The sequence below is a fragment of the Triturus cristatus genome, chromosome 6 (assembly GCF_964204655.1).
Source record: "Triturus cristatus chromosome 6, aTriCri1.1, whole genome shotgun sequence".
Classification (NCBI taxonomy): domain Eukaryota; kingdom Metazoa; phylum Chordata; class Amphibia; order Caudata; family Salamandridae; genus Triturus; species Triturus cristatus.
Genome location: NC_140589.1, coordinates 1,782,760,928 through 1,782,788,035, shown reverse-complemented (window position 1 = coordinate 1,782,788,035; position 27,108 = coordinate 1,782,760,928). Strand labels below are relative to the sequence as shown.

The 27,108-nt window shown below is 45.3% G+C and overlaps 1 protein-coding gene across 6 annotated transcripts in view; it reads left to right on the top strand.

Annotated features, from left to right (window-relative positions):
- The window catches only part of STMN4 (stathmin 4), a 28,387-nt gene extending 8,140 nt beyond the window's left edge, over positions 1-20,247 (top strand). Inside the window, exons 2-8 of one of the 6 annotated variants that reach the window (XM_085609407.1) lie at positions 9,348-9,428; positions 10,676-10,771; positions 12,275-12,480; positions 13,055-13,246; positions 13,624-13,691; positions 18,496-18,568; positions 20,048-20,229. In XM_085609407.1, coding sequence (XP_085465533.1) covers positions 9,416-9,428; positions 10,676-10,771; positions 12,275-12,480; positions 13,055-13,246; positions 13,624-13,691; positions 18,496-18,538 — 618 coding nt within the window. In that variant the 5' untranslated portion in view covers positions 9,348-9,415 and the 3' untranslated portion in view covers positions 18,539-18,568; positions 20,048-20,229. Of the gene's footprint in view, positions 1-9,347; positions 9,429-10,675; positions 10,772-12,271; positions 12,481-13,054; positions 13,247-13,623; positions 13,692-18,495; positions 18,569-20,047 lie in introns of all 6 variants that reach the window. The other 5 variants (XM_085609404.1, XR_014962799.1, XM_085609406.1 and 2 more) reach the window with 5 other exon arrangements.
- Positions 20,248-27,108: the final 6,861 nt, after the last annotated feature.

Genomic DNA, 27,108 nt, shown 5'->3' with positions numbered 1-27,108 from the left:
CAGACAGACAGACAGACAGACAGACAGACAGACAGACAGACAGACAGACGGACGGACGGACGGACGGACGGACGGACGGACGGACGGACGGACGGACGGACGGACGGACGGACGGACGGACGGACGGACGGACGGACGGACGGACGGACGGACGGACGGACGGACGGACGGACGGACGGACGGACGGACGGACGGACGGAGAGATCAGATAGGTAGATAGATAGATAGACAGACAGACAGACAGATGTGCATGAAATAATTACGGTATGTAAAGACACACTGAATGGTTGATTGATTACTCGACAGACAGAAAGAAAGGACATATATAAAGGTAAAGGGTCAGTGGAAATTAATTATGACCAATCTCAGCTCCATTGAGTCCGCCTCGCAACCCAATCACAGAGGGCTGTTGATTTACAACCCACAGTTCGTGCTGGACTCTAAAATTATGCCATTGAAGCATGTAACCTAGTGAGCATTGTATCGATATACTGAATGACTGCCTAGGCCGCATCACTCTGTTCACCCGGGATGCAGGAGCTGTCAATCACTCTGCGCCTGAGGGCCGCAGGTGAAGCGCTGCTGCCCCTGAAATGAATGCGCCATTTAATTGGGATTGACTCATTGACTCCACGTGTCAAGCACCGTCAGGCTGGTCGAGGTAATAAATAATGCATGCGGTCTAGTGAACTCACGGCTCTGGTCAATCCCAGCAGCTGCAACGGGGCTCACCCTCCAAAGTTTGTCAAAGCCAATAGGTCTTCTTTTAATCGCGTGCTTCTTCAATCATTAACGAATTTGTGCATGTGGGTTTGTGGATGGATGAGCTGCTTCTTGTGAAAATAGATGAATGGGTGGATGAATAGATGAATGGACCAGTGCTTGGATGGTTGGATGAATGATGCACTTACTAATTCGTTTTCTGCAAGTCTCCCAGGTCAGAGCACCCCCAGGGAGCAGAGATGCAGGCCCAGCACAGCGGGCTGGGCTCTCGTCCTCTATTTCTCTGATCCGATTGGAGGGGACAGAATCTCCCGGTGGGATGGGGTGAATTCAGACTCCGCCACTCTCCAAAGCAGAGAGAGTGTGAAACATCAGCACAGGTCCCCCCGCCCAGGGTCCTCGGGGCCACTGCGCACGTGACAGCCGCGCCAGCGGTGCTGGGTGCGTGCAGATGCACGTGAAGGGGTGCAACAGATTTGGATTTTGAGAGCAGGGGGAAGGGTGGATCTGCAGGGTTGCTGGACAGACGCGGAGATTTAGATTTCGAGGCAGTGTTCAGTGCGGGTGGGGGGCATAGGTGGCTTCAGTACTCACGGCTGGGGGGCGGTATCGAAAGCTGTAGGGAGAGGCTTGCCCTGGTGCTTTATTGAGGAGTTTAAAGACACGAACCTGAATGTAAATAAAGCACAGCTCCCACGGCGGTAGGTCGCCCTAACACAGACTCCCTGGAGCCGTGGGGCGCGTGGCTGCCTGAACACAGCCAGTGGGCATGCCTCGAGGGCTCCCCGGTGTCTGCGCGCGCCTCTTTCTTGCCAAGCCCCGCATGCCGCTAGTAATCCATTCAATAGCGCACTGACGTCTGCGGCCCGAGACCTCAGCGCCGCTCCGCACGTGCACGCGCAGCCTTGTGCACGCGCGCCCCTCTGGCTGTGATGCCGTAGATCTCTGTCTAGAAGAGCACAAAGAAAGGTCCTGGCAGCAGAGCCGGTACCAGCCAGTGCTTAGAGCTAGAGGGCGGTGTGCCATGTGCACTGTGTGCCACCCAGATCCTGGTGCCGGTGGTACCAGCAGGGCTCAGAGGACCGGGCATCGCTGCCACTGGTTGCAGCTCCACATGGAAGGAGTCCTTCTCTAACAGTAGTCACAATATGGCAGCAGAAGTATTTTATAACCAGATTATTACATGGTGTCGTGAATTGTGCCTATATTAACTTCTAGTAGGAATTTGAATTACTTAAAAGCAATGGAGCGCTGCACACAAAAATGGAACCCTTCATAGGTGAGAGAGGCTTGTAGAGGAGCTGGGGGCGGTGGGGGCGGGATCAGATTTTAGGTACCTTCTACACAGATGTGTTATTAATTCTACCAGGTAGATGGCCGAGTATGGTTGAGCCTTTGATCACTTGCAGCTGACAACCGGCCTCATCTCACCAGGGTGACAAGCATTCAGACTTGAGTGTGCAGCCAAGTACGCTTTGCATGCTGGTACTTGTAGGCACATACATGCAGTACGAGAAGTGAAACTACAAGGCTCCAGTATAACATGGGGCGGGCTGGCAGCAACAAGAAGGATGAAACAGACAGAGTATTTACAGTTCCCACAGCCAATACAAGGCATTCTAGGCACTTGGCTGGTTACTTTGCAGTACCTCGGTCACAGAGAAGTGCACCGGTTTGATAAACGTGTCACACATTAAGTCCGGAGGCCACGCTGAGGACTAACTTACAACATTGCTTCTGCCTTCATTCACATCAGAAGCTGAGGTGAGGAGAGCTCAACTAGGCCAGAGCACTAAAGAAACGCTTAGATTGGTAGTTACCCTGCAGCAGAATCACTGTCTGGGGTAGAGAACCTCAACTCCAAGAGAAGACGGGTTCAAGGAAGAGCTGGGCATGCGTGGGTTTAACGCAGGCTCAAGAATTAGCCTCTTTATGTGATATTTAGGGCAGACTTGACCACTTCTCTGAAACTTCAACGAAAGATTGTACAAGGAGATGGTTTATGAATGTGCTGTTGACGTCAGCGTTTACACCCAGTAAAAGCCAGCTGGGGGTACAGAAGGGGATAGAAGGGTCTGATATGAAGCCGCTGAGGGTAAAGAAGGTCATGGAAGGGATATGATGGGACATTTTTAGGTGATGGGTGACCTCTTGGTCTGTGCCTCAGGTGTGCTGTTCTAGACCTACGGCAAATATATCTCACCCGCCTCTGGCTGTAGCATAGTTTGAGGAAAGGCAGGCTCCTCATATCACTGGACCCGGTGCCACTGCACCTGCCACATCAACAATAATTGCGTTCCTAAGTCCATGATGTAATAAATAAATATGTGTTATATTTGGCCCACGTTAACCCCAAAAGCTGTCATTTGCGCTATTGACAAATAACAGATACTTTTTGCTGCCCAACTCATTAATAGTCGTTATTGACTTCGGATGGATGAAAGGCTGAGTCACCGACCAGGATGGTGGCCAACAGTGCAGGGGATGCATGAGTGCCCTGCAACCAGCCCTGACATGTTTAGGGTTATTGGAAATATATGTTGAAGGGGCCATTATGTTTGAAGACATGGGCCATACCATACGCCCATGTCTTTCTATACCTTTGGCGGTGGGAGAAGAGGAAGAGCCGTGTGGTGTCATAGGTGTGGGGAGAGGACAGTAAAATACAGTGTCTAGCATGCACACCTTAGTCTGGTTTCCATGGAGATGCGGCCATTGCAGTGAAGAACAAAAGAACTGTATGGTTATCATCTGACGTGCACAAAGGGGCACTCGCAGGTGGGCACAAACACGGGGGCAAGAGATAAAGCTTTCCCATCAGGGGCATGTCCACATGTGGAACTATTGCACTGCATAACATTAATGTAGACAATATTCCCCCACCATTCCTTTGTCCTCCTTCCGGCTTTAAACTTAAACACCCCAGTCCACCTGTACCTGACCTGACCTGCTCCTGTATCACTGTCCCAGACTCTGAATCTTTACATCTGCAGCCTCGGTATTGTTTTCTGCTGCCCTCCTCTGGGTTGAGTCTTACCTGGCTCCTTGGTCCCCTTACTTAAGCAGATCCTTGAGTCTTATGCTGCAGCTTGCTCACAGGCCTATGCAGTCAGTGCAGTGCACAATCAACTTTATTAGGCCACAGATCTACCAGGAGGAGATATCGCAAAAGCTGCCTGACCCTAGAGTTAGGGCAAAGGAGGGCAGATCAGTGGCGGCGAGGATGAGTGGGCTACCCCCTGCAATGCATGTGGAAAGTCACAATAACAGACTAAACTACGCTCAATGGGAAGAGATGGCCATATGACTCACCTTGAGCACTCAGCAGAGGGACCTAAAGAAAGCAGTTCCATTATATTGAAGTTAAAGAACCGAGGTCTTAAGAGAGAGGCAGCCTTCATAATCCACTCATCCAACATCACAGTGCGGCTCCAAACAAACTCTATCAGGCGTGGAGAAAAAGTGTGGTATGTGCCAGATAATTGTGAGGTAGAGCCAGTCACAGAAAGGAGCCAAAATGTGTCCATGCTCAAACTAAAGCACAGCAGAGCTGTCTGCAACAAGCCAAATGGTGTCTTGTTGAACCCAAGACGAAAACCTAGGGCCCATTCACAAAGGTAAACGGAGACAAAAGTCACACTTTACTATTTTCAGTATACACAAAGGGCATTTACGAGTAGTAAAGTGAGACTTTTGTCTCAGTTTAACTTAAGTTTTGGTCTTACATCTAACTGAGACAAAACCTAAGTTAAACTGAGACAAAAGTCTAACTCTACTACTGGTAAACGCCCTTTGTGAATACTGAAAGTCCTAAAGTTAGACCTTCATCTCAGTTTACCTTTGTGAAGGGGGCCCCTAGTTTGTGGGTAGCTAGCTCGCTGTTAGCCATATGAATAAGCGCCAGTGCTTACTTTCAGCCGGTGGTTTCCGGTGCTCGGCGCCAGCACTGAATTGTCAACACCTGCACTTTTTACAGTATGCCACATGATGGCACTGTTGTCCAATTGTAAGATGAGCACAGAACAGTTGTTTAGCAATTCAATATGCATTTTAAATGACTGATACCTTCCACCCAATCATTCTCATAGCTTTGGGTGGCCTAGAATAGTCTGAATTGTCAATCTTGCCGGAGTGTCATGGTTAGTAGTTGTGTTCGTATTGTCATTGGCAGCATTGGCAGGGGCAACGGGTGGTAAAAGGTGCAGTGACCTCCTGAAGAAGGCCCTGGCACTTATCTTTTTACAAATTAACCACTGAGCGTGGCTGCATTAACTTGAACCTACCTGGCCACTGAGTGTATCGGCGTGAAAGCAGGGCAAGTGACGTATTCAAGAGCCACCTCTTTCCAAGACGAGCCAATCACCACGTGCCAGACTACGCGGCGCTGGCCTACCCTGGATAGCTACCATGCAGGGGAAATGGCTACATTGTTCGCCATCAATTTCAAAGAGAGAAGGAGCAGGCAAGCCTGGAATTATTTCAAAATGTTTCAAGGACAATGTTATTTTTAGATACATTTTCCAAGAAAAGATAAGACAAAAAGCCTCTGAAACATCCCCTAAACCTTTGAAAATCGATCTTGTGGTTATCAGTGATCAGGGCAGGAATTTATTAAGACTCAGTTGCCAGTGGTGAGAGCAGTGTTCTATTTACATCTCTTGGGATGGGGTGGAGAGGTGTGGCTCACTGGTTAGAGGCGGCAGACCCGTAAGCAGAGAATCGGCCAGGGAACAGGGTTCAATTCCCGACGTGGCAGGGTCGTGGACCAGGGTCAAAACAGACTTGATAATTCTCGCCTCGGTACCTACTCTAACCAGGAACACACTCGGCAACTCTGGGCATTAAGCTTGCTTCATCTCTACAACGGCCCCCCACAGACACCGGGGATGCCTGGTTTCACCTTGGAGATACCCAGAAAGGGACCATCTCACAGGGATAGCCAGGACGGGTTCCCCAGCGGTCTACAGCGCCGGGACGCCCCGTTGCTGGGGCAGCTGTGCGCTTTACAAGTCTACAACATTTACATTTGGGGGCTGCATTTGACGTTAAACAGTTTTAAAATAGCTGTGTTTTTATCAAATTGGTGAGCGCGCTAGCATGTGACACTGAATCCGCGGATTAAATATAGCCGGCCCATATGCTCCTGACCGGGACTTCTAGCGGATAGCAGACGATGCTTTCTCTCAGCTCATCCTCTGCAGAGACCCTGATAACACTGCCATTTGCTTATGACTGATGGGGGCTTTTCCATAGTTTGAATATTTAAAGACACTTTTGTATACCTGTCAATTTGGAACCAAGGCTTGCAAAAATAAATATACAATGACTGGCGGATATACTGTGATCAGTCAGAGAGCCATTTGAGTGAGTTACTTCTTGCCAGGATTGAAAGCATAGGGTTGGCTGCATCATGCCCATGAAACCAGGATTATGAGATTCTGCAGCCACTGTGTTTTCCACATAATTATAGGTATGCACATTTGCAACATCATGAATCCTCTGCAACACAATGTACAGATTTCAAGAAAAAACAATTGTATCTGGCTCAAACAGATCAAAAGTGACTATAAAGAACCATACATGGGTGGTGCCACTCAGCAGACCACCTGCAGAGGTTAATTGGCCACCTTTCAATTACTAATTACTGTATTCAATTGTTAAACAGGTACTAATGAGCTGCAACGTTTGCTAACACAAAATTCATGTCTATTAAAATGTCAAAATAGTGAAACTATGCTGGTGCAGAAATGAACCATTATGTCTCATAATTTGATCCCTCTTGCTGCATAGATTAATAAACTCTGCCACATAATTTGGTCCTCCATTGTTGCAGTGTTGCGTTGTGTATTTGATGGGAGGGCACCATGTGTCCAGCTCACGCATTGCCCTGTTGCCCCGGGATACTTGACCTGCTTTGCTAGGCAACAACCATGGTTACTTCTCTTAGGAGCATGGGTCTTGTGATGGACTGTACTCTTCCCAATAATGGACAAGTGTATCGTACAGTAAAGACTAACAACTTACACCTTTGTGGTGCCACTGGTTCATATCTTCCTTCTTCAAAGTGTTTCCAGCATCCATTTATAACCACTTCAAGAATAAACCAACACACATCAATTCTGCTCTCTTTTCTAAGCCTTCTGATTTAATTCTTTGTCATTATTCTTTTCAGATCTTTCCCTCCTACACAGTTTAATCATTTCACAAGCTTCATCTCAAACACCAGTATCAGCCCAACCACATATAGGTTGGCAGAGAAGTGTCAGGGCAAAACGCAGGCGGTTGACCTCCTATTGGCCAGGATGATCAACATTTATTTGAGTTTCTTCCTGAAGTCATTATGAATGGATCCTTGGTCCTCTTCCGACAAGGAAGTAATGAACCCGGGAGGACCTAGGTCGCGGGCTCCACATTTACACGTTTGGATTTTCTTGGTGGCATAGGGTGAGGATAGCCTGGAACACATGGTATTAAAAGTCTGATTTGGAAATGTATTGAAGTAACAAATGCAGGACTAGGGATTGAGTGAATTGTGAAGATTCACCACCACTCCATCGAGGTACTCAAGAGTGTCGCATCTGATTGGGTCTCGAGAGTAGGTCACCGCTAATATCACATGCAGAGGTGCGCTAATCCAATCACTCACACCTGTGACATTCAGCTTACACATTTATTTTTTAGTTCCATTGCACCTCAGAAAAGTGGAAGGCCGATGCAAGCTTCCTTAATCCACTATAAATGGATTCCCAGAGCACACAGAGAGCCCGCATCAATTTATCATGACAACGTTGCCCTTTTTAGAACCAGGAGTCCACTTGATGGCAGTAGTTCTGCTCCTGGGAATTCAATACCAGACCATACCATACCATACCCCTCGTTCTTTCAAGAATCCAACATTTTTATTGTAGATTTCTCAATACTACCATCCTCTAACTCCGAACATACGTAAAGTTTCAAGAAGACCGTGGGAAACATGAAAGTAGTGCATGTGCAAGACACCTGTGTAGCAACACAAGTTGTTCTTCACAACAATGTATTTAACTGATCTCACCAGGTACAAGAGATTTAAATCTGTGGTTGCAAGAGAAGAAAATCCTAGATCATGAAAAAAATACATAGGACGCAGGCAAGGTGTTGAATGTGTCCTTTTGTAATATAACCGGTGCTCATGTAAAGCGCTCCAATACCTTTGGGTCGAGTTCATGCTATATAAAATTACACACAAAAAAAAAAAGTACAGTCTAGGTTTCCAAAGTCGCCACCCATTTGTTCCTACAAGCTAGTTGAAGACGAGGTAAATGCACTGATGCTCAGCCAGTTGTAAAAATCAGATATTTTGAGTAAATAATACACAGTTTTTTGTACATGAACAGTCATTGCAATTGACACAGTTCTGAAGTTGCTGTGATCCGGAAGTCTCTGTCTAGACATTTATGTTGAGAGATCTGGTGCTTACGTCTAATCCATGCTACAGAATTCTATATGTAAAGAGTGCTCATTCACACTGGTACATTTGTCAAGTTCCACTGCCCCCAAGAGCCTTACATGTGACTCTACGCTGAGATGTTTGGGACTCAGTTGTGGTGCATGGTCCTGGGTTCACAATGGCTGCTGTGGGTCTGCAGTGCAAGATTGCTGCTTGGGGGTCCACAAACTGTGCAGTCCAGGAGCATCACACCCACATTTCAGCGGATCGATTCTGCCTCTGAGGCCTGATTGCAACATGCTCAGATTAATAGACCTCCTGCCATTCCAAGAGTCCTATGCCCAGTGGGGACTTCCTTGTGCGCTTACCAGAGCATGCTGGGTAATTGTTCCATAAACACTAAGCCGCTGTCCTCGCGCCTCTACTGCCATTGTGCCCTGGGAGGTCTCCGGGTTAATGCAGATCCAAGCTCACCTTGAGACTCCATTTCCCCAGGGTCAGACACATTTCTGCACAGACTACATACATGTTGTGACACTCGCGCCTCAGGCCTGTCTTGCCACCTGAGAGCATGTTCTATGATAACTAGAGGTACACATTTCACAACGCTGAATATTTGGTGGGCTTTATTAGAACTTAAGCGGCATGTCAGCTGACCAGTGACACATGGTTCCTAATGGATCCAGCGATGGGCAAACAGGGACTTCAACATTTGCCAAAATGCCAAGGAGAAAATTCCAGTCGATTTCAATTTCATCACTGTTCATTATTGAATTTCATTTGTAGAATTTGCTGCATTTTATATCTCTGGACATTCATAATCGAGTGTCCAATTCAATGGAAACTGGGATTTCCACCAAGGGCACTCAGCAGCTTGCAGACCGGCGCTGGCGCAATTGTATCTCAAGACGAGGCAAAATCAGAAGTTGTGACCTGGAGGTTTTCCTGGCATTAAGGCGCTGGCGCTCTTCTTGTAGTGATATTAGTAGGTGCAGTAGGAATAGTACCTGCCTCCTTTATTTCTGCTACTCCGTCATGTGGTTTCCATGAGTACTTAGCTTAAAATGCGAGAAGGCCCAGATTGCAACATCATATGTTGACGCGCTGGCCCGCGCAGCAGTAGCTTTCAACAAAATAAAGAAGTTGTCATGGAATCTTTGATTTCCTTTCTAAATACAATGTTTTTGCTTTATTTCAGGTCTTGTGTCTTCTGGGTGTACTCATTCCTTTCCTTAGACTGTAGCGCAAGCAATCCCAGCCGACGCCATGACTCTGGCTGGTAAGTGCCCAGAAAAGTTCATCTACCTGGATTGAGTAAAACTATGCCTGTCTGATGGTTTTTCCTTCACATGTATGAAATGTTGGCGTGATCCTGACGCACAGGTGGGGCCTGCATGTTTGACGGCAAGCAGGGACTTCCTTCATGATCCTGAATTGAGACATAATTAGAACATTTTGATCTTATTCATTTTGTCGAAATTTGTATTTCAAATTGGATTGTCAAGTTTGACTAAATTTGACTTGATGAATGCCCGTTTCAAAGAAACATAAATAAGTGTTTGCTGCAGTGGGAAACTCTCAGATCCTACGATTTCCTTTTGATCTTCTTTTCCCCTCTCACTACTTGTCCCATATCCTTTTTTTTCTTTAAATGTGGATATCCCCAGTATCCCTTTAAAATAAAAATAAAATCCACCACATCTCTGCCTATTTTCCAGTTCCTGCCTTATCAGGAATTTCAAAGAGATTTAAACTTTTCTTTTAAAAGTTGAAACATTCATCCCGAGCTGGGATTTGATACCGAGTCCAGCGCCTTCACCAACCCCGCAGAGTCACCACCATCAAGTGGCATTTCTCCAGCCCTTTCACTTAATTCAAGTGCCCCCGGGGTACAAACATCTTGGCAGCGCCAAGAAAGACCTTGGATCTTGTTCTCAGTGAGGCTTCAGTACTATGGCATTGTCATGGTAGTGTACTTTTGTGGAAACCCAAATTATTGGGTTACCTAGATCTTGTGTACTTTCTGTTTTTCTTAAACTTATTTTTATCATGTAATTCTCACTCACGGGAGACTCTGGGCCAGACTTAGTTCTCTGTCACGCGGTGCTACACACCAAGGCAACTTGCTGCGCTGCGTTGCGTGAGAGGGAGAGAGCAGAAATGTGCCATATCTACTAAGACATGTCAGCTCTCTCCCAGAGCAGATGCACCGTGTGCTGCCGAGCATCAACGCAGGCACTCCTGCCCCATGGTGCAAGGGTCCCTGCGTTACAGGCAGGATTATTTTTGTACAGAAAGGGATTCCTTCCGGCAGGAAAACAATCCTTTAGGGCAGATTCCTCTTTTAATGTGTGCTGCAGATTGCAGCACTCTTGGAAATAGGAAGTAACGAGGAGAAATAAATATATTTCTTATCACATATCACAGAGCATTGGTAAAAATCTGTGGTTGTCGGTTCAATATGTGATGACTGAGTAGTTGCACGCGTCAATTAACACTGCGTCTGCTCCCTCTTTCCATCTACAGCGTATAAAGAGAAGATGAAAGAGCTTCCTCTGATGTCCCTCTTCTGTTCCTGCTTCCTGTCCGATCCCTTGAAGAACCCGGTGTACGCGCACGAAGGTAGGAATGACTTTCAACACAGATGATTTTGAGGGCAACTCACATGGTCTGAAGGTAGAGGAGAAGATCCTGAGCGGTGTCAGGGTGGGCGCACCGCGCCTGTGGGACAGTAGACGACCACGTCTACTGCAGTGTCTATCTCTGATAGGTTACCGAGCTCCACAATTCAAATACAAGCCCAAATATCCTTAAAATGGGGGCAAACACATGGGTTATAAAGTTATTTCTCATTACATTATATGCAGTTTCTTCCCTGGCTTCTCATATAATGATGGGAACCAAGATTGGCAGCGGCGATACATTTACTGGCTGACCACAAAGATGTGATTTTGAAAGGACATCCTTACGAGCACCCCAGAAGAGCGCGCCTGCTAGTTACATTATTAGGCTGGTTTTAGATACCTTTCTCCACGGCTGCTTTTGTAATATGACATTAGAGCATCCTTGATGACGCTGATCCAACTTACGAAAGTCACAGAACAGAGGAATGCCAGCAAAGTCGCTATTATAGTGCAAATGTCTGTGGTATTATAAATGTATTTTAAAAAAGCATTTGAATATAGTAACAACAATTTATCATGGACTGTAGTGAATATAGGTCTTTGTCCCGCAGTCTTTTTTCGCGCCTGGAATCACAACGCGGTCGTGATAACGACCGCGTTGTGATTCTGCATACCATTACTCCGTAAGTCGGAACAACGACTTGCAGAGGGGGGCGCTAGATGTTGGAATAGTATAATTTACTATTCCAACTCCAGTCTGTGCGGACACTAGGGAAGGTGTTGGATTTTCAATCCAACACCTGACCCCCCCCTCCGCAAGTCGTTGTTCTGACTTGCGGAGTAATGGTATGCGGAATCACAACGCGGTCGTTGTAACGACCGCGTTGTGATTCCATGCGGGAAAAGTTTTGTCATAAACGTTGATTACCACTGTAGTAGCTACTGTAGTTTTCTGATGGGGTTAAATTTTCCTAGTTGTGTTCATCCTTTGGTTCTTGGATCTTTTCCTAAGGAATTGGAACACAGGTTCCTTATATGAGGCAAAGAGGGCTGGAACCATGCCACATTATTAGGATAACCTCTATCTAAATGATTTTGATTTATATTCATTGTAGGTAACTATATTGTAGGGGGAGATCCTTAAAATATGTTCTGCTGAATCCACCGTGGACACTATTGAGTTAGAGACTAAGTGATAGGCCAGAAGCTGTGACAGCTTCACAACAACTCATAAGCTGCTCCATAAGCCTTCTTGTAACCTATTTTGAGGATGAAATTTAGTCACAAACCATTAGAAAAAATGTTTTGAACTCAAAAGAGGGCTTTCTACAAGAGCATGAATTAGAAATTCTTTTGTCTTCTTTAGTTGACTGGAAGAAGGTCACTAACCTTAATAACCTGATCCCCTCCATTCTATGTGGAAACATAGTATGATTTTATTTTTGCTAATTGACGAATGTTTATCGATTAAAACTCTGCCTTGCCTTTGTCTTCCTAGCAGACACTGTGGATCTCACCTGGTGTGTCATATCAGACATGGAGGTGATCGAATTGAACAAGCGGACCTCGGGCCAGTCCTTTGAGGTCATACTGAAGCCTCCTTCCTTTGACGGGGTCCCAGAATTCAATGCGTCGCTCCCCCGGCGACGGGACCCCTCGCTTGAGGAGATACAGAAGAAGCTGGAGGCAGCTGAGGAGAGGCGCAAGGTAAAGAATGAGTGCAAGGCACATGTCGATGGCAGTGTATGAGAGCGAGCATGCACCAGGCTACTGCTCCGAGCCTTGGTCTTCTTTCTGGCGGCCGCAAATCTGTGATGCGAGAATTTATTATTTTGTATATATATCAATAAATACTGTATGTATTGTAGCGATTGCTTAGCACCGCTGATTCAGCAGTAATTGTAGGATAAATAGTATAAAGTATAAAGATTATGTATTGAATTTTTTTTTTATGAGAGATGTGACCTGGGAAACAGAATGACTGGAATATTCCAAGAACGTTCTTAAAACGAGTAATTGGAAAGACATTGATGTGGAATATGGTGGAAGAGACCTTCCTTTTCCATGGGTATCATCCAGTCCTTTCCATGTATGAGCGTGGCATTTGGGAGGGGTATATGGGAGGATCCAGGACTGTGGTTGCACCTTGCCCCAATGGGAGGAGGAAGACATGTTACATTCTAGGGTTATAAATAGATAGTGGGCCCACAATGCTGGGCAGTAACGCTAATGATGGGATTTTCCATAGTAAACACATCTTCTTTTCTTGTGTTACTTTTAGTACCAGGAAGCTGAACTTCTGAAGCACCTGGCTGAGAAGCGAGAGCATGAGCGAGAGGTGATCCAAAAAGCCATCGAGGAGAACAACAACTTCATCAAGACAGCCAAGGAGAAGCTGGCCCAGAGGATGGAGGTGAACAAAGAGAACCGGGAAGCCCACTTAGCCGCCATGCTGGAACGGCTGCAGGAGAAGGTGAGTCGGAATGAGACTGGAGAGGTCCACAGGCCAATCTTCATGGTCTTCAATTATTTTTATCCAGCTGTGTGATTTGGTCACTTATGTTTCTTAAACATAATTAAACATTTATGGTAACTTCAGATTGCTCCCAAGCATGTCACTGCTATCATATGTCTTCGGTGATGTAATAGTTGAGAGTTTTATGAATTATGATTCTCCCCAACAACACACTTAAACATGACAGGAAGGCATTTAGAGGCACCAGGTTATTTTGAGGACCATGTAGAATGAATTGCTATCCTTTAGCTAAGATGACAGCAGGTTTATTAGTGGCCCTGGACATTTCTCCATAGAGAGGCTCTCCAACACTCTCTCTGCCTTACTCCCTTTAGGTGCTTCGAGGAGAAGGCCGGAGGAAGAAAGAATGGGGAGCAGAAAAAAAGAATAACAAGATAGGAAGGTGATATATTAAGTTGGAAGAGTTTATATGGCGAGGAGATTGTAATCCTCTGAACCATCCTATATGTATAATGGTAGATTACAACAGCTGCTGGTGCAGTATGCATCTCTCACTGGCTGCTTTCTTTTGTTCTGGCAAGTCTCTGCCACTTGCACTGGTGGGATCTGAAACAAATCCCAATTGTAAAGGACAAATGGTGCTGATGGAAAGGCCCCTGCAAGCGTGATAAGATATTGCATCTGAGGTCACTAAGCATTGGCACAGTTCTGTCTTCCCATCCTAAACACGAATCCAAAATGCAAATCCTAACCTACAGAACTAAGGGCTCCAGGACACTGGAAGGGCATCAAGATGCAGGTTTTGTCTATAGGCGATGGGACGGCTCCAGGATACAGCGTTTGTCTATAGGTGGTGGGAAGGCCTCAAGACACAGCTTTTGTCTATAGGTGGTGGGAATGCCTCAAGACACAGATTTTGTCTATATGTAGTGGGAAGGCATCATTGGTGGGAATGCCTCAAGACACAGCTTTTGTCTATAGGTGGTGGGAAGCCCTCAATACACAGCTTTTGTCTATAGGTAGTGGGAAGGCATCATCGGTGGGAAGGCCTCAAGACACAGCTTTTGTCTATAGGTGGTGAGAAGGCCTCAACACACAGCTTTTGTCTATAGGAGGTGGGAAGGCCTCAATACACAGCTTTTGTTTATAGGTGGTGGGAATGCCTCAAGACACAGATTTTGTCTATAGGTAGTGGGAAGGCATCATTGGTGGGAATGCCTCAAGACACAGCTTTTGTCTATAGGTGGTGGGAAGGCCTCAAGACACAGCTTTTGTCTATAGGTGGTGGGAAGGCATCACTTTTGTTATTCTTCAGACTTTAAGGGCCAATTAGTGACCCTTTTTATACAGTGTGTAACAATATACACACACACTCATGCGTTGGTTAAATATGTTCAAATCTAACTTTCTGTGTATCTGTGTAGATGTAGATATGTATTCAAATACACCCTAAGTCCGATTTAAACATTTTAAGCAAACATGTAGACTCGCCTTGCCTCTAACAATCACTGCTCTGAAGCGAAACTTAATGGGACAAATGAATGCGTGTTGCAAGGTGCAGTGTCTGTTTTTTTTCGCTCTGTCGTCTCCCAACAACTTTGTTGATGGGGAAGGACAAATGGAGTTGTGGCACAGGCACTATGGCCCCCACTTTAGAGCCCCCACTGGCGTAAACCTAGTAGTGCCTGCAGCTTCCTTTTTAGGTCTCGCCTGACCCAGCGCTGGTCTGGCAAGACTTATTGAGAGGGCTCCAAAAAGTGCTACCAGGCCAGCCTAGAGCTACAGTGCATGTGCGCGGGCGCGCGCACCGTGCTTTACCGCGATTACTTTCACTTTCGTGGCCGCACGGCCGCTTTGATGTTTGATCGCGATCACTTTAGCGGCCGCACGGCCGCTTGGCATAGCCAATAGGTCTCGCTTTTGGGACCTTTTAAGTATTTAGTTATGCAACTGTTGCATGGCTAAACACTTGTAAGGTCCCAACACCGAGACCTATTGTCTATGCCAATGCTTGTTGTTGTTGTAAATGTGCCCCTTTAGTTCCCCGATGGCTTATCTGCCGAAATCTCCCAACATCTGTCGGTGCTGCCCCAGAAATCATCGCTGTTCTCGCGGGGCTAGCAGGACATTATGCAATATCTCCCATAATGCAACGCGAGTTCCTTGTCTGACATGGAAGACGCCTTCTCCGGCGCCACAACATACTTAGAAGTCTACTCTAGCCGCTGGGAGGGGGCGGGGCGCGGGGGAGATTTTGACAGCAGATCAGCAGAAACAAGCTCTCTACTTAGAAACAGGGAACGCTTCGGCTGCTAGTGACTGTCACACTTAGACTCGTTCACGCAAGAACAACAGAGTAACTGCATCCATCAGACAAGACACCGACACCTCTCTGGTGATTCCACACCCTGCTGTCTCAGGACTCGCTCTTGCTTTTCCTGTCGAACTTCAGCACCGATCTTAAGTGACAGCTCCTTATTTTGACACAACTGGGTCAAAATGGGTTAACGTGGAGATTTCTAGCATACTATTTTCAAAATAAGTGTGCTTGTAGCTGAGTAAACTGAGTAAGCAATAAAAACAAGAAAAACAGCCTCTGCTTGGAAAATCCCCAAACCATTTCAAAGGTGTGTTTGTTTATACTCTGAGAGTGTCACTCGCTGCTGACATCTGCTGCGATCTGCAGGTCACAGCATCAAATCTGAGCAAAACTAACAGCCTTTCACCCCTCCTACGTTGGTAAATTGAGTACCATTAAGATGGATAAAAGTAATATCTGTTCGTTTCAATGTTAGGAAAGACAAAGGTTTGTTACGAACGATAAATGTAAGAAGTTACTCTTCTGTGTGGCAGTTGAGAACACACGAGGCCTCTTTTAGTGCCATGTCCCTCATTTCATGGGCGCTGAAGCTTTCAATTGTTAGAGGAATTATGGTCTGGCTCTTCCATTGTGGCCTAAAGTGCCCAGCGGCGACCGGCACAGGTAAATGCGGTGGGCGGGGGCAAGGCGGGGTGAGAGGGGGAGAAGTCGACAGATAATAATACGATAACTTATAAAGCGTGACAGCTACCCCAAGCAGGGGTGTCCCGGAATAGTATATTTAATTTTATAAATAACACCTATTCCATCGTTTGTCAGCTTCCCCACCTGTCGTGCCCTGCCCGCCCCACTGCGCTTACATGAGCCGGCCGCCACTGAAAGTGCCTCCTGAGAAGGCAGTTCTTCTGACCACCACGCTCTTTCATGTCACTCTGTTGAATATGTGTACGTGCTGCCATCTTGGCACCTGTTGCCAGCCTGAGATTATCTGCACTTCAGCCCTAGCACCACTGCTATAGTGAGGTCACTGTAGACACCTGCCTTACAGCACTACCACGAGTGTCCACAAGGTGGCACAAGGTTGCGACATGTGGCTTCAGAAATAGGCTTGTTGCTAGAGCACAGGCAGTGGGAAGCCGCATCATGTCATTTTGCATGGGCTCTGAAAAGCTTTGCACCAGAGCTGGTCAGAGCCCCCCATCTGAAGTGAATTTAGCCTGGTCTCTGTGAGGAATATTAACCCCAGAGCAATCATCCCCTACCTAAAAGGCCACGTTAGTGTATGTGTGCACCGACCAGCAAAGCCGGGTTGATGTGAGCATATGTTCTGTTCAATGTGGCCTCCATTTCCCAGCCCTCTGGGTCGAGACTGTTACAATTTATGGCACGCCCAACGTGAAACCTATCACATTGGTTAATATAAGGTCCACTTGATGGGTCTGAGGCAAAGCAAGCTCCCCTTTTAATAACGACTACCAATGAACCATAAATTAAAATGCAGATGCCATTTCTGGACCCTTCTACACATTGTCATTCAAATTCTTCTTTTCTGCATTCACCTAAAATATTTGGAGGTTAGCTGTGGGTAAGTGCTGATGTAACTGCTGGAATAGGGGCCTATTGGGTATTGAGGTGGTCATCCAAGCAGAAGATTAGGGTCAAGCTCAGATAGTAAAGTATTGAGCCGTGCCCGCTTTGGAATATGTTTGTCCCTTGGCTCAGGGTTGACCTCAAAGTTCTCCTCCTCGTCATATTCCAAGGTAGCCTTGGAGGAGGCTGGAAAAGACTAGGAAGAAACAGATAACATAGAGACAAAACGTGATGGTAGGGAGTAAGGCCATGCCCACTGTGGCCTCTGGTGCCCTCATCTCTGCTGCCATCTGACTCACTGAGGACTACAGCTCGGTCTGCATGGGAGTTAGTATGCGGTATGTGGGTATTTACCCTTTACACAAACCAGTGCTCTCAATGCCTGCCACATTTTAGCTTCATTCAGTGCCTCATATTTTTCATTTCTAATTTGTGATGCTGTGTAAATCTCTTCATGGTCTGGTACATACTCAAAACGTTACACTTTGCTGCAATACATTTATTTATTTTGCCCTTGGCTGGTCAGGAGTTCAATCTATTCCTTTGTACCCACCACACATAATCAAAAAATCTACCAAGGAGCACCTATAGAATGCAAAACAAACATTTGATTCTGATATGGTCACAATAAACAATATATGAAATGAAGACTATGAGAAAGCGTCCTTGCATTGCCTTTCCTGCTGTTGGTTTGACTGTGATGGGTGCATCTTTCGAAGTCATCTGCTTTTGTGTAACGGGGAACATTTGTGAGCGCTGTCCTTCTTGGTCTGAATCAGACATGAGTATCAGGCTTGTGAACTTGGAATGGGTTCCCCGGAATACAAGCAACTAGTTTATCTGCTAACCAGATATTGCGGTAATAGCAGAATTGCGGTTACCAGAATTTTTGGGTTGTCGGTATTGACTTCACAACATGACCAAGAGGAACGTCCCTAGGGTCAACGATTTGCCCGGTTAGGGATCTCTCTTGAAGTCGTACCATTTTCCACCCCAACCCAAAAGTCAAATTATATTGACTTTAATGAATTGACTCCTTTATGTAGTTCTACAGTCTCATGTTGTTGGGGTTCTTGAATAACAAACAGACAACTCAAGTTGGGGAGCTTAGATCATGAAACTGATGAACCATCATGTTAGACTGTACCAAGAGAATCGCAATGTTTGCTCGACCAGGTGAAGAAAGTGGGGTTTGGGGGGGTGGTTAAATGAAGTAGTAGAGATAACCTGCACATGTGTAAGCAGTGCACCTGCTCCATCTCACAAGCAAGCTCATATGTTTGTTATACCCAAAAAAAGGTGACCACCTGGCTAACCATGAACTTTATGCTTCTAGACTTGACTTCCCCGTGAAATTCATGGCAAATTTGCATACCTAACCATGAGGCTCGGCTCACCAATGTTTCCCTGTAAGTTCTGCTCAATATTTTCTGAACAGTGTTTATGTGCATCAATTAATTCTTATGACTTTGTTGTGAGTGTGGCTGTAGTAAAGTTATGTTTAGAATCCTCTTTGATCCCCAGCTGTACTATGTTGTGCTCTTTCAATTATCTTTTAACACTTTACAAATTATCTGATTTGAAAGTCCTCTTTTTTGGTAAATGTTTTAGCTCACAAAGTGTTCCATGAGAGTGGGATGGACTCATGGTGTTGATTGGAATTCTATGTTTTGTGTCTGTGTAAATGAGCCATCTAGTCATGTCTCCAGATTGCCTGGCACACTCGTCATCATGCCTCGCATAACTGCTTCCCTCATGCTGGTATTATACTTGTCTGTGCTCAAAGGTACGATCCCAAGCACCATTGAATGATATTTGACACAATGACCCTGCTTACAAGTTGGCTGTTCTTTGGGTAAGGGTAAATGTACAAATTTACCATGTCTGTGCAGTACACCAACCGCTGTGCTGAACAATTGCAAGTTAAACTACATGGAATGGGGAATTACCCTTTGGGACTGATTTGTCTTGTCCCAAAACAACACAGAATTTGCAGTTCCACTGGGTTTACCTCATACATTTACCACATGCTTTGAGTCCATGGTGAATGTATGGACAGGCCTCTGGGTGGGTTTGGGGTTTACTGGTTGGAAGAGCAAAGTACACTTGTCCCACACCCAGATAAAGCAGGTGAAGAAACCTACCAATTTGTAATCAGAAACCTACCATTTTATAGTCAGGTGCTGCGAATTCAATGCGTTAATTCCTCTCTGCCTGACTTGTAATCAGGGCCAATGTGTCAGATGCTTCGTCCAGAAAATTTCTGGTTCATGGAATTCTGAAATTTGATTTTGCACATTTTTTATTTGTTCATGTTGAGTTGTGTGCCTTACATGCACTATGCAATCCACGGAAATTGCACTATAATATATGCACTTAATGCCAAGATCTAAGCAGTCACTACTGTGTACAGCCACGGCCCGTGCAGGTAAGAGTGGCGATGCCGGGTGGGGGCGATTCGACAGACAACGACGAGGGAAAATTAATTATTTTTTAAATTTTCCCTCATGGTCATCTGTCGAATCCCCCCCCCCCCCCAACCCGGCCCCACTGCCCCACTGCCCCACTGTTCTTACCTGCACGGGCGTGGCTGACTGTGTAAGATAAGTAACAGCACTTTAAAGTACTGCCATTCTCTGTTCTATCAGACATCATGAGTCACCCAAAATGACGTGCATCCGGGTAAAAACAGGAAGTACAGATTTGACCCTCCGCTGTCTGCTGTATGCGCACTGTCAAATACATATAGTGACCAAGCAGTACGTGTGTCCACAGGACTGATTATCGCCTGCTGTTCCATGAACTCTAGCAGTGATCCTGCAGTGATCTGAAGTAGGTTGGTTGAGCTGGTAGGACTCACCTTTTTTTCTATCCCCATGACCTTCTAGGACAAACATGCAGACGAGGTGCGGAAGAACAAAGAGCTGAAGGAGGAGGCTTCCAGGTAGAAGCGCCCAGTGGATCTGGACTGATGGTTCCCGGGCGGTTCGAGCCACCCACGCACAATACGAAGTGGAGAGGACGCGCCTTCGCTTTATTTGTCTGTGAATGTGAAGAATTGATCAGTGAAGCCATTCAATATTTTGTTTCTTGGGGGGGTGGGAGGGAAATGATAGGGAGAAAGTTGGGGGAGGGGGATGTCCGCCCCATCAGTGCACATGAGCAGAATCCTCTCCGTGATCCCACCTCTTGGACTTTGTGATAATGTTGAAGGTGTCAAAAATCTGAACCGACTGCTTGCCAAGGCAGAGAATGTGTCATGTGATTTAATCCTTTCATTGTTACTTCATGACTTCAATTTCAGACAAGTGTACTAATGTGAGATACGTAAGTTTTCCCAGTATCCTGTCATCAATACACATTGATTTTTTAGCATTATGTCTTCGGGTGTTTATTGTTCACGCTTTTACTTTGTTGGGTTGCAGGAGCCATAGTTTTCTTTCTGCAACTTATTGCAAACGATGAGGTTGGGTTTGTGTCCTTCCGCAATATGATGCACTGTAAGGATTCTTCTTCAAGAATACCTAAAAGAAACTTAAAATATATTATGTTGTTCCTTACCAGTAATGCTTATACTTCTATTATTTTTGTGTGAGAGTACTTTCCTTACTTAGGACTTCTTTCATTTTGTAAACTTCTACACACCCCGCAAACAGGAAGTGACGCCAAAGAAGGCCAGAAAGTGCAGCAATGCACCAAATTGCAGGAGAAGGGTTGCATTGTCTTGATGGTGAAGAAGAAAAGAAAATGCAGCCGTTAGCTTCACATCTGTGTTGATTTAATCAATATGCAGACTCAGTTTCCTGCCTCCCTCTGATATCACTTCCTGTTACAGAGGCTGAGGACAGTTCAGAAATGGATGACTAAGAAGAACGTTTTCATGTTTAAACCTTGCAGAAGTTTCAATGCAACTAGTATGGAACAAAAACATTTTTTATTTTGAAGAACTGTATATTTCCCCTTTGGCATATGTGGGGGAATCTACTAGGATCCTGAGGTGCTTAACTGAAAAGTGTATAGGCGACGACCAACATAAAAGAAGAAGTAGAGAGTATGAATGGATGAAAAGTGAGGTGATATCACATATTCCATAAGGGTCTCTTCTGAGACTTGAGTCAGAATCACGGACATTGTGTTCGCCCCCATTACATGCTCTCAGTGGTGAGCAGCGCACTGTGTGGGGCAAACTCTTTTACCGTCTCCATCGTGAAAGGGGGTGTGTGGCAACAACAATGCATGACAAGAGCAGGAAGATTGCTTTTGTGACATAGTAAGAATGCAACAATAACACAAATACCACTTATCCACAAGACCACATTACAATAACAACACAGCAATAACAAAACAGAAATAGAACACAGCATAATACAACAACAAAACACAAACACGACAGCAAAATGCAACATACATACAAAAAAAAGCACACAACAGCTACACATCCACACAACATAAAAGTAGACCCACACTACAAAACAAATCAGCACTGCACACCTACAAAAAACAGCAAAAAAACAATACAGTAATCAACATTCCTCAGCAGCAAGACACAATACCATGGTAACACAACACAACACCATCACAATAATTAAATCATATAGTGTTATTATGTCAAGTTGCATTTATGGACTGTCCGCTTGTGATTTCTTATTGTGTTCTTTTTGTATCGTTCTGCTGTGCTTGGTTTCTTTTTTGTTGTTCTGTTGTTGTTGTGGCATGTGTTTTCCTTGACATATTTCATTCAACACACGGTTTGATAGATCAATACAAAATTAGCACATTCCTTTAGATTTCAAGAACAGAACAGTCACCACTCCTAACACTGCTTAAGTGTCCCTACCCTAACCCTGTCCATGCATGATACCAATCAGCTTGTTGTTCTGTTGTTGTTGTGGCATGTGTTTTCCTTGACATATTTCATTCAACACACGGTTTGATAGATCAATACAAAATTAGCACATTCCTTTAGATTTCAAGAACAGAACAGTCACCACTCCTAACACTGCTTAAGTGTCCCTAACCCAACCCTGCCCATGCATGATACCAATCAGCCTAAAACATATCACAGATCATATATTAAAATATTACTTCTCAATCTCTCTTTTTTGATCTGAGCCATAATGACACATTTATTACTTCGTAAGTTCGTAGACAAAACTATTTCAGTTTCATTTGGTTCCAAAATGAGAAATGCTTCTGTTATTGCTTCAGCCTAAGAACCCAACATGTAATGAATGTGTGAAACGGTGGACATTCACGTTATTTGGGACCCATATCAAATCGAAATACATATTGAGATATCCAGGAAGAAGTGGGGGGAGGGACCTCATGTCTGCCCAGTGCCAGTCGCGTGCATCACATTACCCAGACGAATCGTGTACCAAACATGTACCCGAAGTTGGACGTATCTTATCCATCAGGTATCGCAAAGCAAAACTATACTAGATTCATAGTAAATTTAGCAAAGACTGTAGCACCATCCGCACCCACTTTAGGACTTAAGTCCCCGCAATGATCACCCTTGAATGCATATAAGACATCAGGTGATTTAAACATCACGTACACCCTGGCGCATAGTGAGCAGTTCCATATCAACCACCACTATCCTGAGATCCGGAGGGTCCATCTATGTGAGTACTAGGGTGGGACACATCAAATATTGTGTGAGAGGTTCCCGAAGAGTTTTGGTCGATATGAGGGGTAGAGTGTCAGCACAAGTATCAGCCTCCTCACTGCAGTATATCACCCCCTTCAGTATCTCCTGTACGTAGCCCAATAGTATAACAAGACATGAGGGGGCGAATGGTACATCAGTCATTAAAGATCGCGTCTCAAACACTTCGAACCAAAACTGTGCAATAGGGGGACATGGCCACGCCATGCGAATGTGGTCTGTCTCACGATTAAATCATCCTGAACTTTTTAGGTACACATCTAGAACAATGACATACATTCTGGCCTGCATGTAGTGTAACATATACATGAATTAATAATGTATAGATATATGTTTACTGCTCAGAGATATTCTCTATGTCTGAGAGCATCGATAGAGCCACGTCTTGTCAGGTTGTTAATTGTCTAAGTCTATCGCCCACTTCTTCCTATTGCTGCTGATGGCTGCTTGTCTAGTCTTTGATTTTGCTTTATAAAATTTTGACATAAAAAACCTAAGTACCTCTTACAGGTAATGAAATGGGTCAAAGCTGTGAATGGCGGAAGTTCAGAGGGAAACGTCGGATATCCGCATTGAGTGGCGACATCTAAAATATAAGAATACATTGAGGGAAGATTTTCCCCATATCCGTAAACTGTTCCAACATCAGAATCTATCCTGCTACATAGTAGCCATCTACTTTAATGATGTGGGATGGGCTTACCTGACTCTTTGGTTCCTAGGATAACTGCCAACCAAGGAATTTTTTATCAAGGATATCTCCAGACAGTAGACTGCATCGCGATCCATTATCCCTGCTAGTTTATCACAAGTATTTTTATTTATTTTATTTAGTGCATTTTTATAAAGCGCGGACATTACCCAAAGGTGTCAGAGCGCTGTACAATAGAGCTAGTTACGTTACAAGAGAAAAGTGGTACAGAATATAACATTACACAGACTAAAAATGAAGGGTACACAAACACAAAATCTAACACAGCACACAGGGGTGAGAATGTACAGGAAAAAATACAAATTTACAACGAAGAGCGAACTTCCAAGAGGGGCCTGAGAATGAAGGGTACACAAACACAAAATCCAACACAGCACGCAGGGGTGAGGGATGCGCAGGAAAAAATACAAATTTACAATGAAGAGCGAACTTCCAAGAGGGGCCGGAGTATTAAATTATTAGTTCTGAAAGTGTCTTTGGAAGAGAAGAGTTTTGAGTTCAGCTCTGAAGATCCGGGTAGAGGAGGTGGCACGGAGCAATGGGGAAAGTGAGTTCCATATTCTCACCGCATTGCCTGAGAAAGATTGCGCCATCGATCTTTCCCTTTTGAAGATGGGGGGCTCAAGCAGAAGCTTTTCCGCATTACGAGAGGGTCGAGAGCCTCCGGAGAATTTCAATTTATTTGCCAGGTAACGAGGGGAGGACGTGTGCAAGGCTTTGCGTGTGATACAGGCAGTTTTGTAAATAGCTCTTGCCTCAAACGGAAGCCATTGAAGAAAGGACAGGATAGGAGTGATGTGGTCGCTTCGTTTAGACCCTGAAATGAAGCAAGCTGCTGAATAGAGGATGGATTTGAGAGGGGAGAGGTGGGATTTGGGTAGGCCCGCCAGAAGAGAATTGCAGTAATCCAGTCTTGAGAGAACCAGCGATTGGACCAAGGTTTTTAGGTCTTTCTCCGGGAAGAACCGACGGATCCCCCATAGAAGGCGCAACTGGTACTGTGCATTCTTGGCAATAGAGTTGATGTGGGAGATTAAGTTGAGTCTTTTGTCAAGAATGACACCTAGAGATTTAGCGCTGTCGACAATGATGGGTTTGTTGTTGAGCAGGTTCAGCTGATCCATCCACGATTGAACAGGAGGAGGTGAGAGAGAGGTCGAAAGGAGGAGGAATTCAGTTTTGGCGGGATTTAGAATGAGTTGGTGAGCTAACATCCAGTTGTGGATGGAGTTGAGAGTAAAGTCGAGTAAAGAGAGATCGTGTGCGGAAGACACCTTGAGGTAGATTTGAGTGTCATCCGCATAAAGATGGTAATGGATCCCAGATTTGCTTAGGAGGTTCCCTAATGGTTCCAGGTAGAGATTAAACAGCGTGGGTGCCAGGATAGAACCTTGAGGGACACCTTGACCTACAGCCAATGGAGATGAAAGACTGTTCGCTATCTTAATCATTTGGGATCTGTCTGAGAGGAAAGAGGCAAACCATTTAAGCACTGTGCCACCCAATCCCATTCTCTGTTGAAGAGTGTTGAGGAGGGTGCTATGATTAACAGTATCAAAGGCTGCAGAGAGGTCTAGAAGAATCAGAAGACACAATTCCCCGGAGTCGAGTATATGCAACGCATCATCAATCACTTGCAGCAGGGCTGTTTCAGTGCTGCAATTTTGGATGAAGCCAGATTGGAAAACATCGAGGAGATTATTGTCCATAATATGTAGGGAAAGTTGTTTCGCAACACATTTTTCAGTGATTTTCGAAAGAAAAGGGAGGTTGGTGACAGGCCGGAAGTTGTTGAGGTCGGTTGCATCAGCGGAGGGTTTTTTTAGAAGAGGGGTAACCTGTCCTGATTTAAGGGCAACAGGGAGGGAGCTTTGACTGAGGAAGAGAATAACTAGCCTGGTCCAGTAAGAGAGAGTAAGGGTGTAGAAATCGATGGCGATGATGCTAGGGATGGGGTCAGAAGAGTGGTTGGATGGTTTGGTTTCAAGGATGCATTTGAGGAAGTCATCTTCCGAGATGATGTCAAAGTATTGCCAGGTGACTAAGGATTTCTGCTCCTCAAAGGGGCTGGGGTGGGCGACTTGATCCACCAGTGCTTTGACCTTTTCATCAAAGAAAATGGCGAAATCGGCTGCTTTCTTTGTGGAGTCCTCGGGATTAGTAGTTAGGGGAGAACAGTTTGGGTTTTTGATGAGGTCAAAGAGTTTTTTGGGTCTGTTTTTGGCTGAGTCAAGGAGGGATCGGAAATGGGATGCTTTTTCATGGAAGATGTGGTTGTGGTATTTGGATCTTTCTGAACGTAGCAGAGAGAGATTGAAGGTAGAAGGAGATTTTCTCCAATGTTTCTCCAGGATTCTAAGGTTTTTCCTTTCATTGTAGAGAGCTTTATTGAACCAAGGTGCTGAGGGGGGGTGTCTTTTCCTTTTGCTTCGGAGTGGAGCGACATTGTTGATTTCAACTGCTAGGACTGAGAGGCAATGAGTGGTGAGAGCGTTGACATCCACGTTAGGGTCAAGTCTAGGAAGTGACCGCATAGCAGAGTCACAAAAAGTGTCAAAATCAATGTTTTTAGTGTTGCGGAACCAGGTAGTAGCTCTTTTAGGTTGGCCGAGAGTTATAACGTGCGAAAGATGAAAACGGAAGGGAACGAGGAAGTGGTCAGACCAGTCTACATGGATGGGGGAGCAGTAGTCAGCAGGTCTGCTTTGGATATAACAAGATCCAGAATTGAGCCCTTGGAATGAGTGGTTTCAGAGCAATGTTGGAAGAGATCGTTGGCTGAGAGAAAGGTGGCAAGCTTGTTGGCAGCCGAGTCTTACAAAGAACCCCAATGGAGATTAAAGTCACTCAGGAAGATCTGTCTGTCACTTTGAGAAAATTGGTCACTGATGAAGTCAGTGAGTTCCTCCACAAAGGAAGAGCAGTTACCGGGTGGGTGGTAGATGGCATGGAATCTAAAGGGTTAGCCATGATGTATTTGAAGTTCTAGAGATAGGCATTCGAATGTACGGAAAAGGGTGGTAGGGAGGACTTTCATTTGAAGAGAATTCCTGAAGATGATAGCGACACCACCCCCAATTTTGTCTGATCTGTCATTTCTGAGGATAGAGTAGTCACTGGGTACCAGCAGATCAAAGTATGAGAGGAGTCATTAAACCAGGTCTCAGTGAGGAAGAACATGTCAAGATTCTGGAGGGTGATAATGTCAGAAATTTCCAATGTGTGTTTGATTGCAGATCTGCAGTTGTGGAGCAAGCAGTGCAGCTCTGATGCAACTGTTTTAGTGATGGGGGTGTTAGGGCTGTTAAGGGAGATAGGGATAAGATTCTTGAATGAGGGTGCCCGGTAAGAGGGAGGCTGGTAGGTTCTGACAGAGGAGATGGTCTGAATAGTGCACTGCGTAGAATTAATGGGAGATGAAGGTATAGGGGGAGTGACGCTGGTGGTCTTGTAGCTGGCTAGTAAGTTGGAGATGTCTGTAGAGGACAGACAGTGGTTTGCTTTATTGGGGCGCGGGAGCATGGAACTCCTCCGGAGGGTATTAGGGAAGGGGGACATCTTGGCGC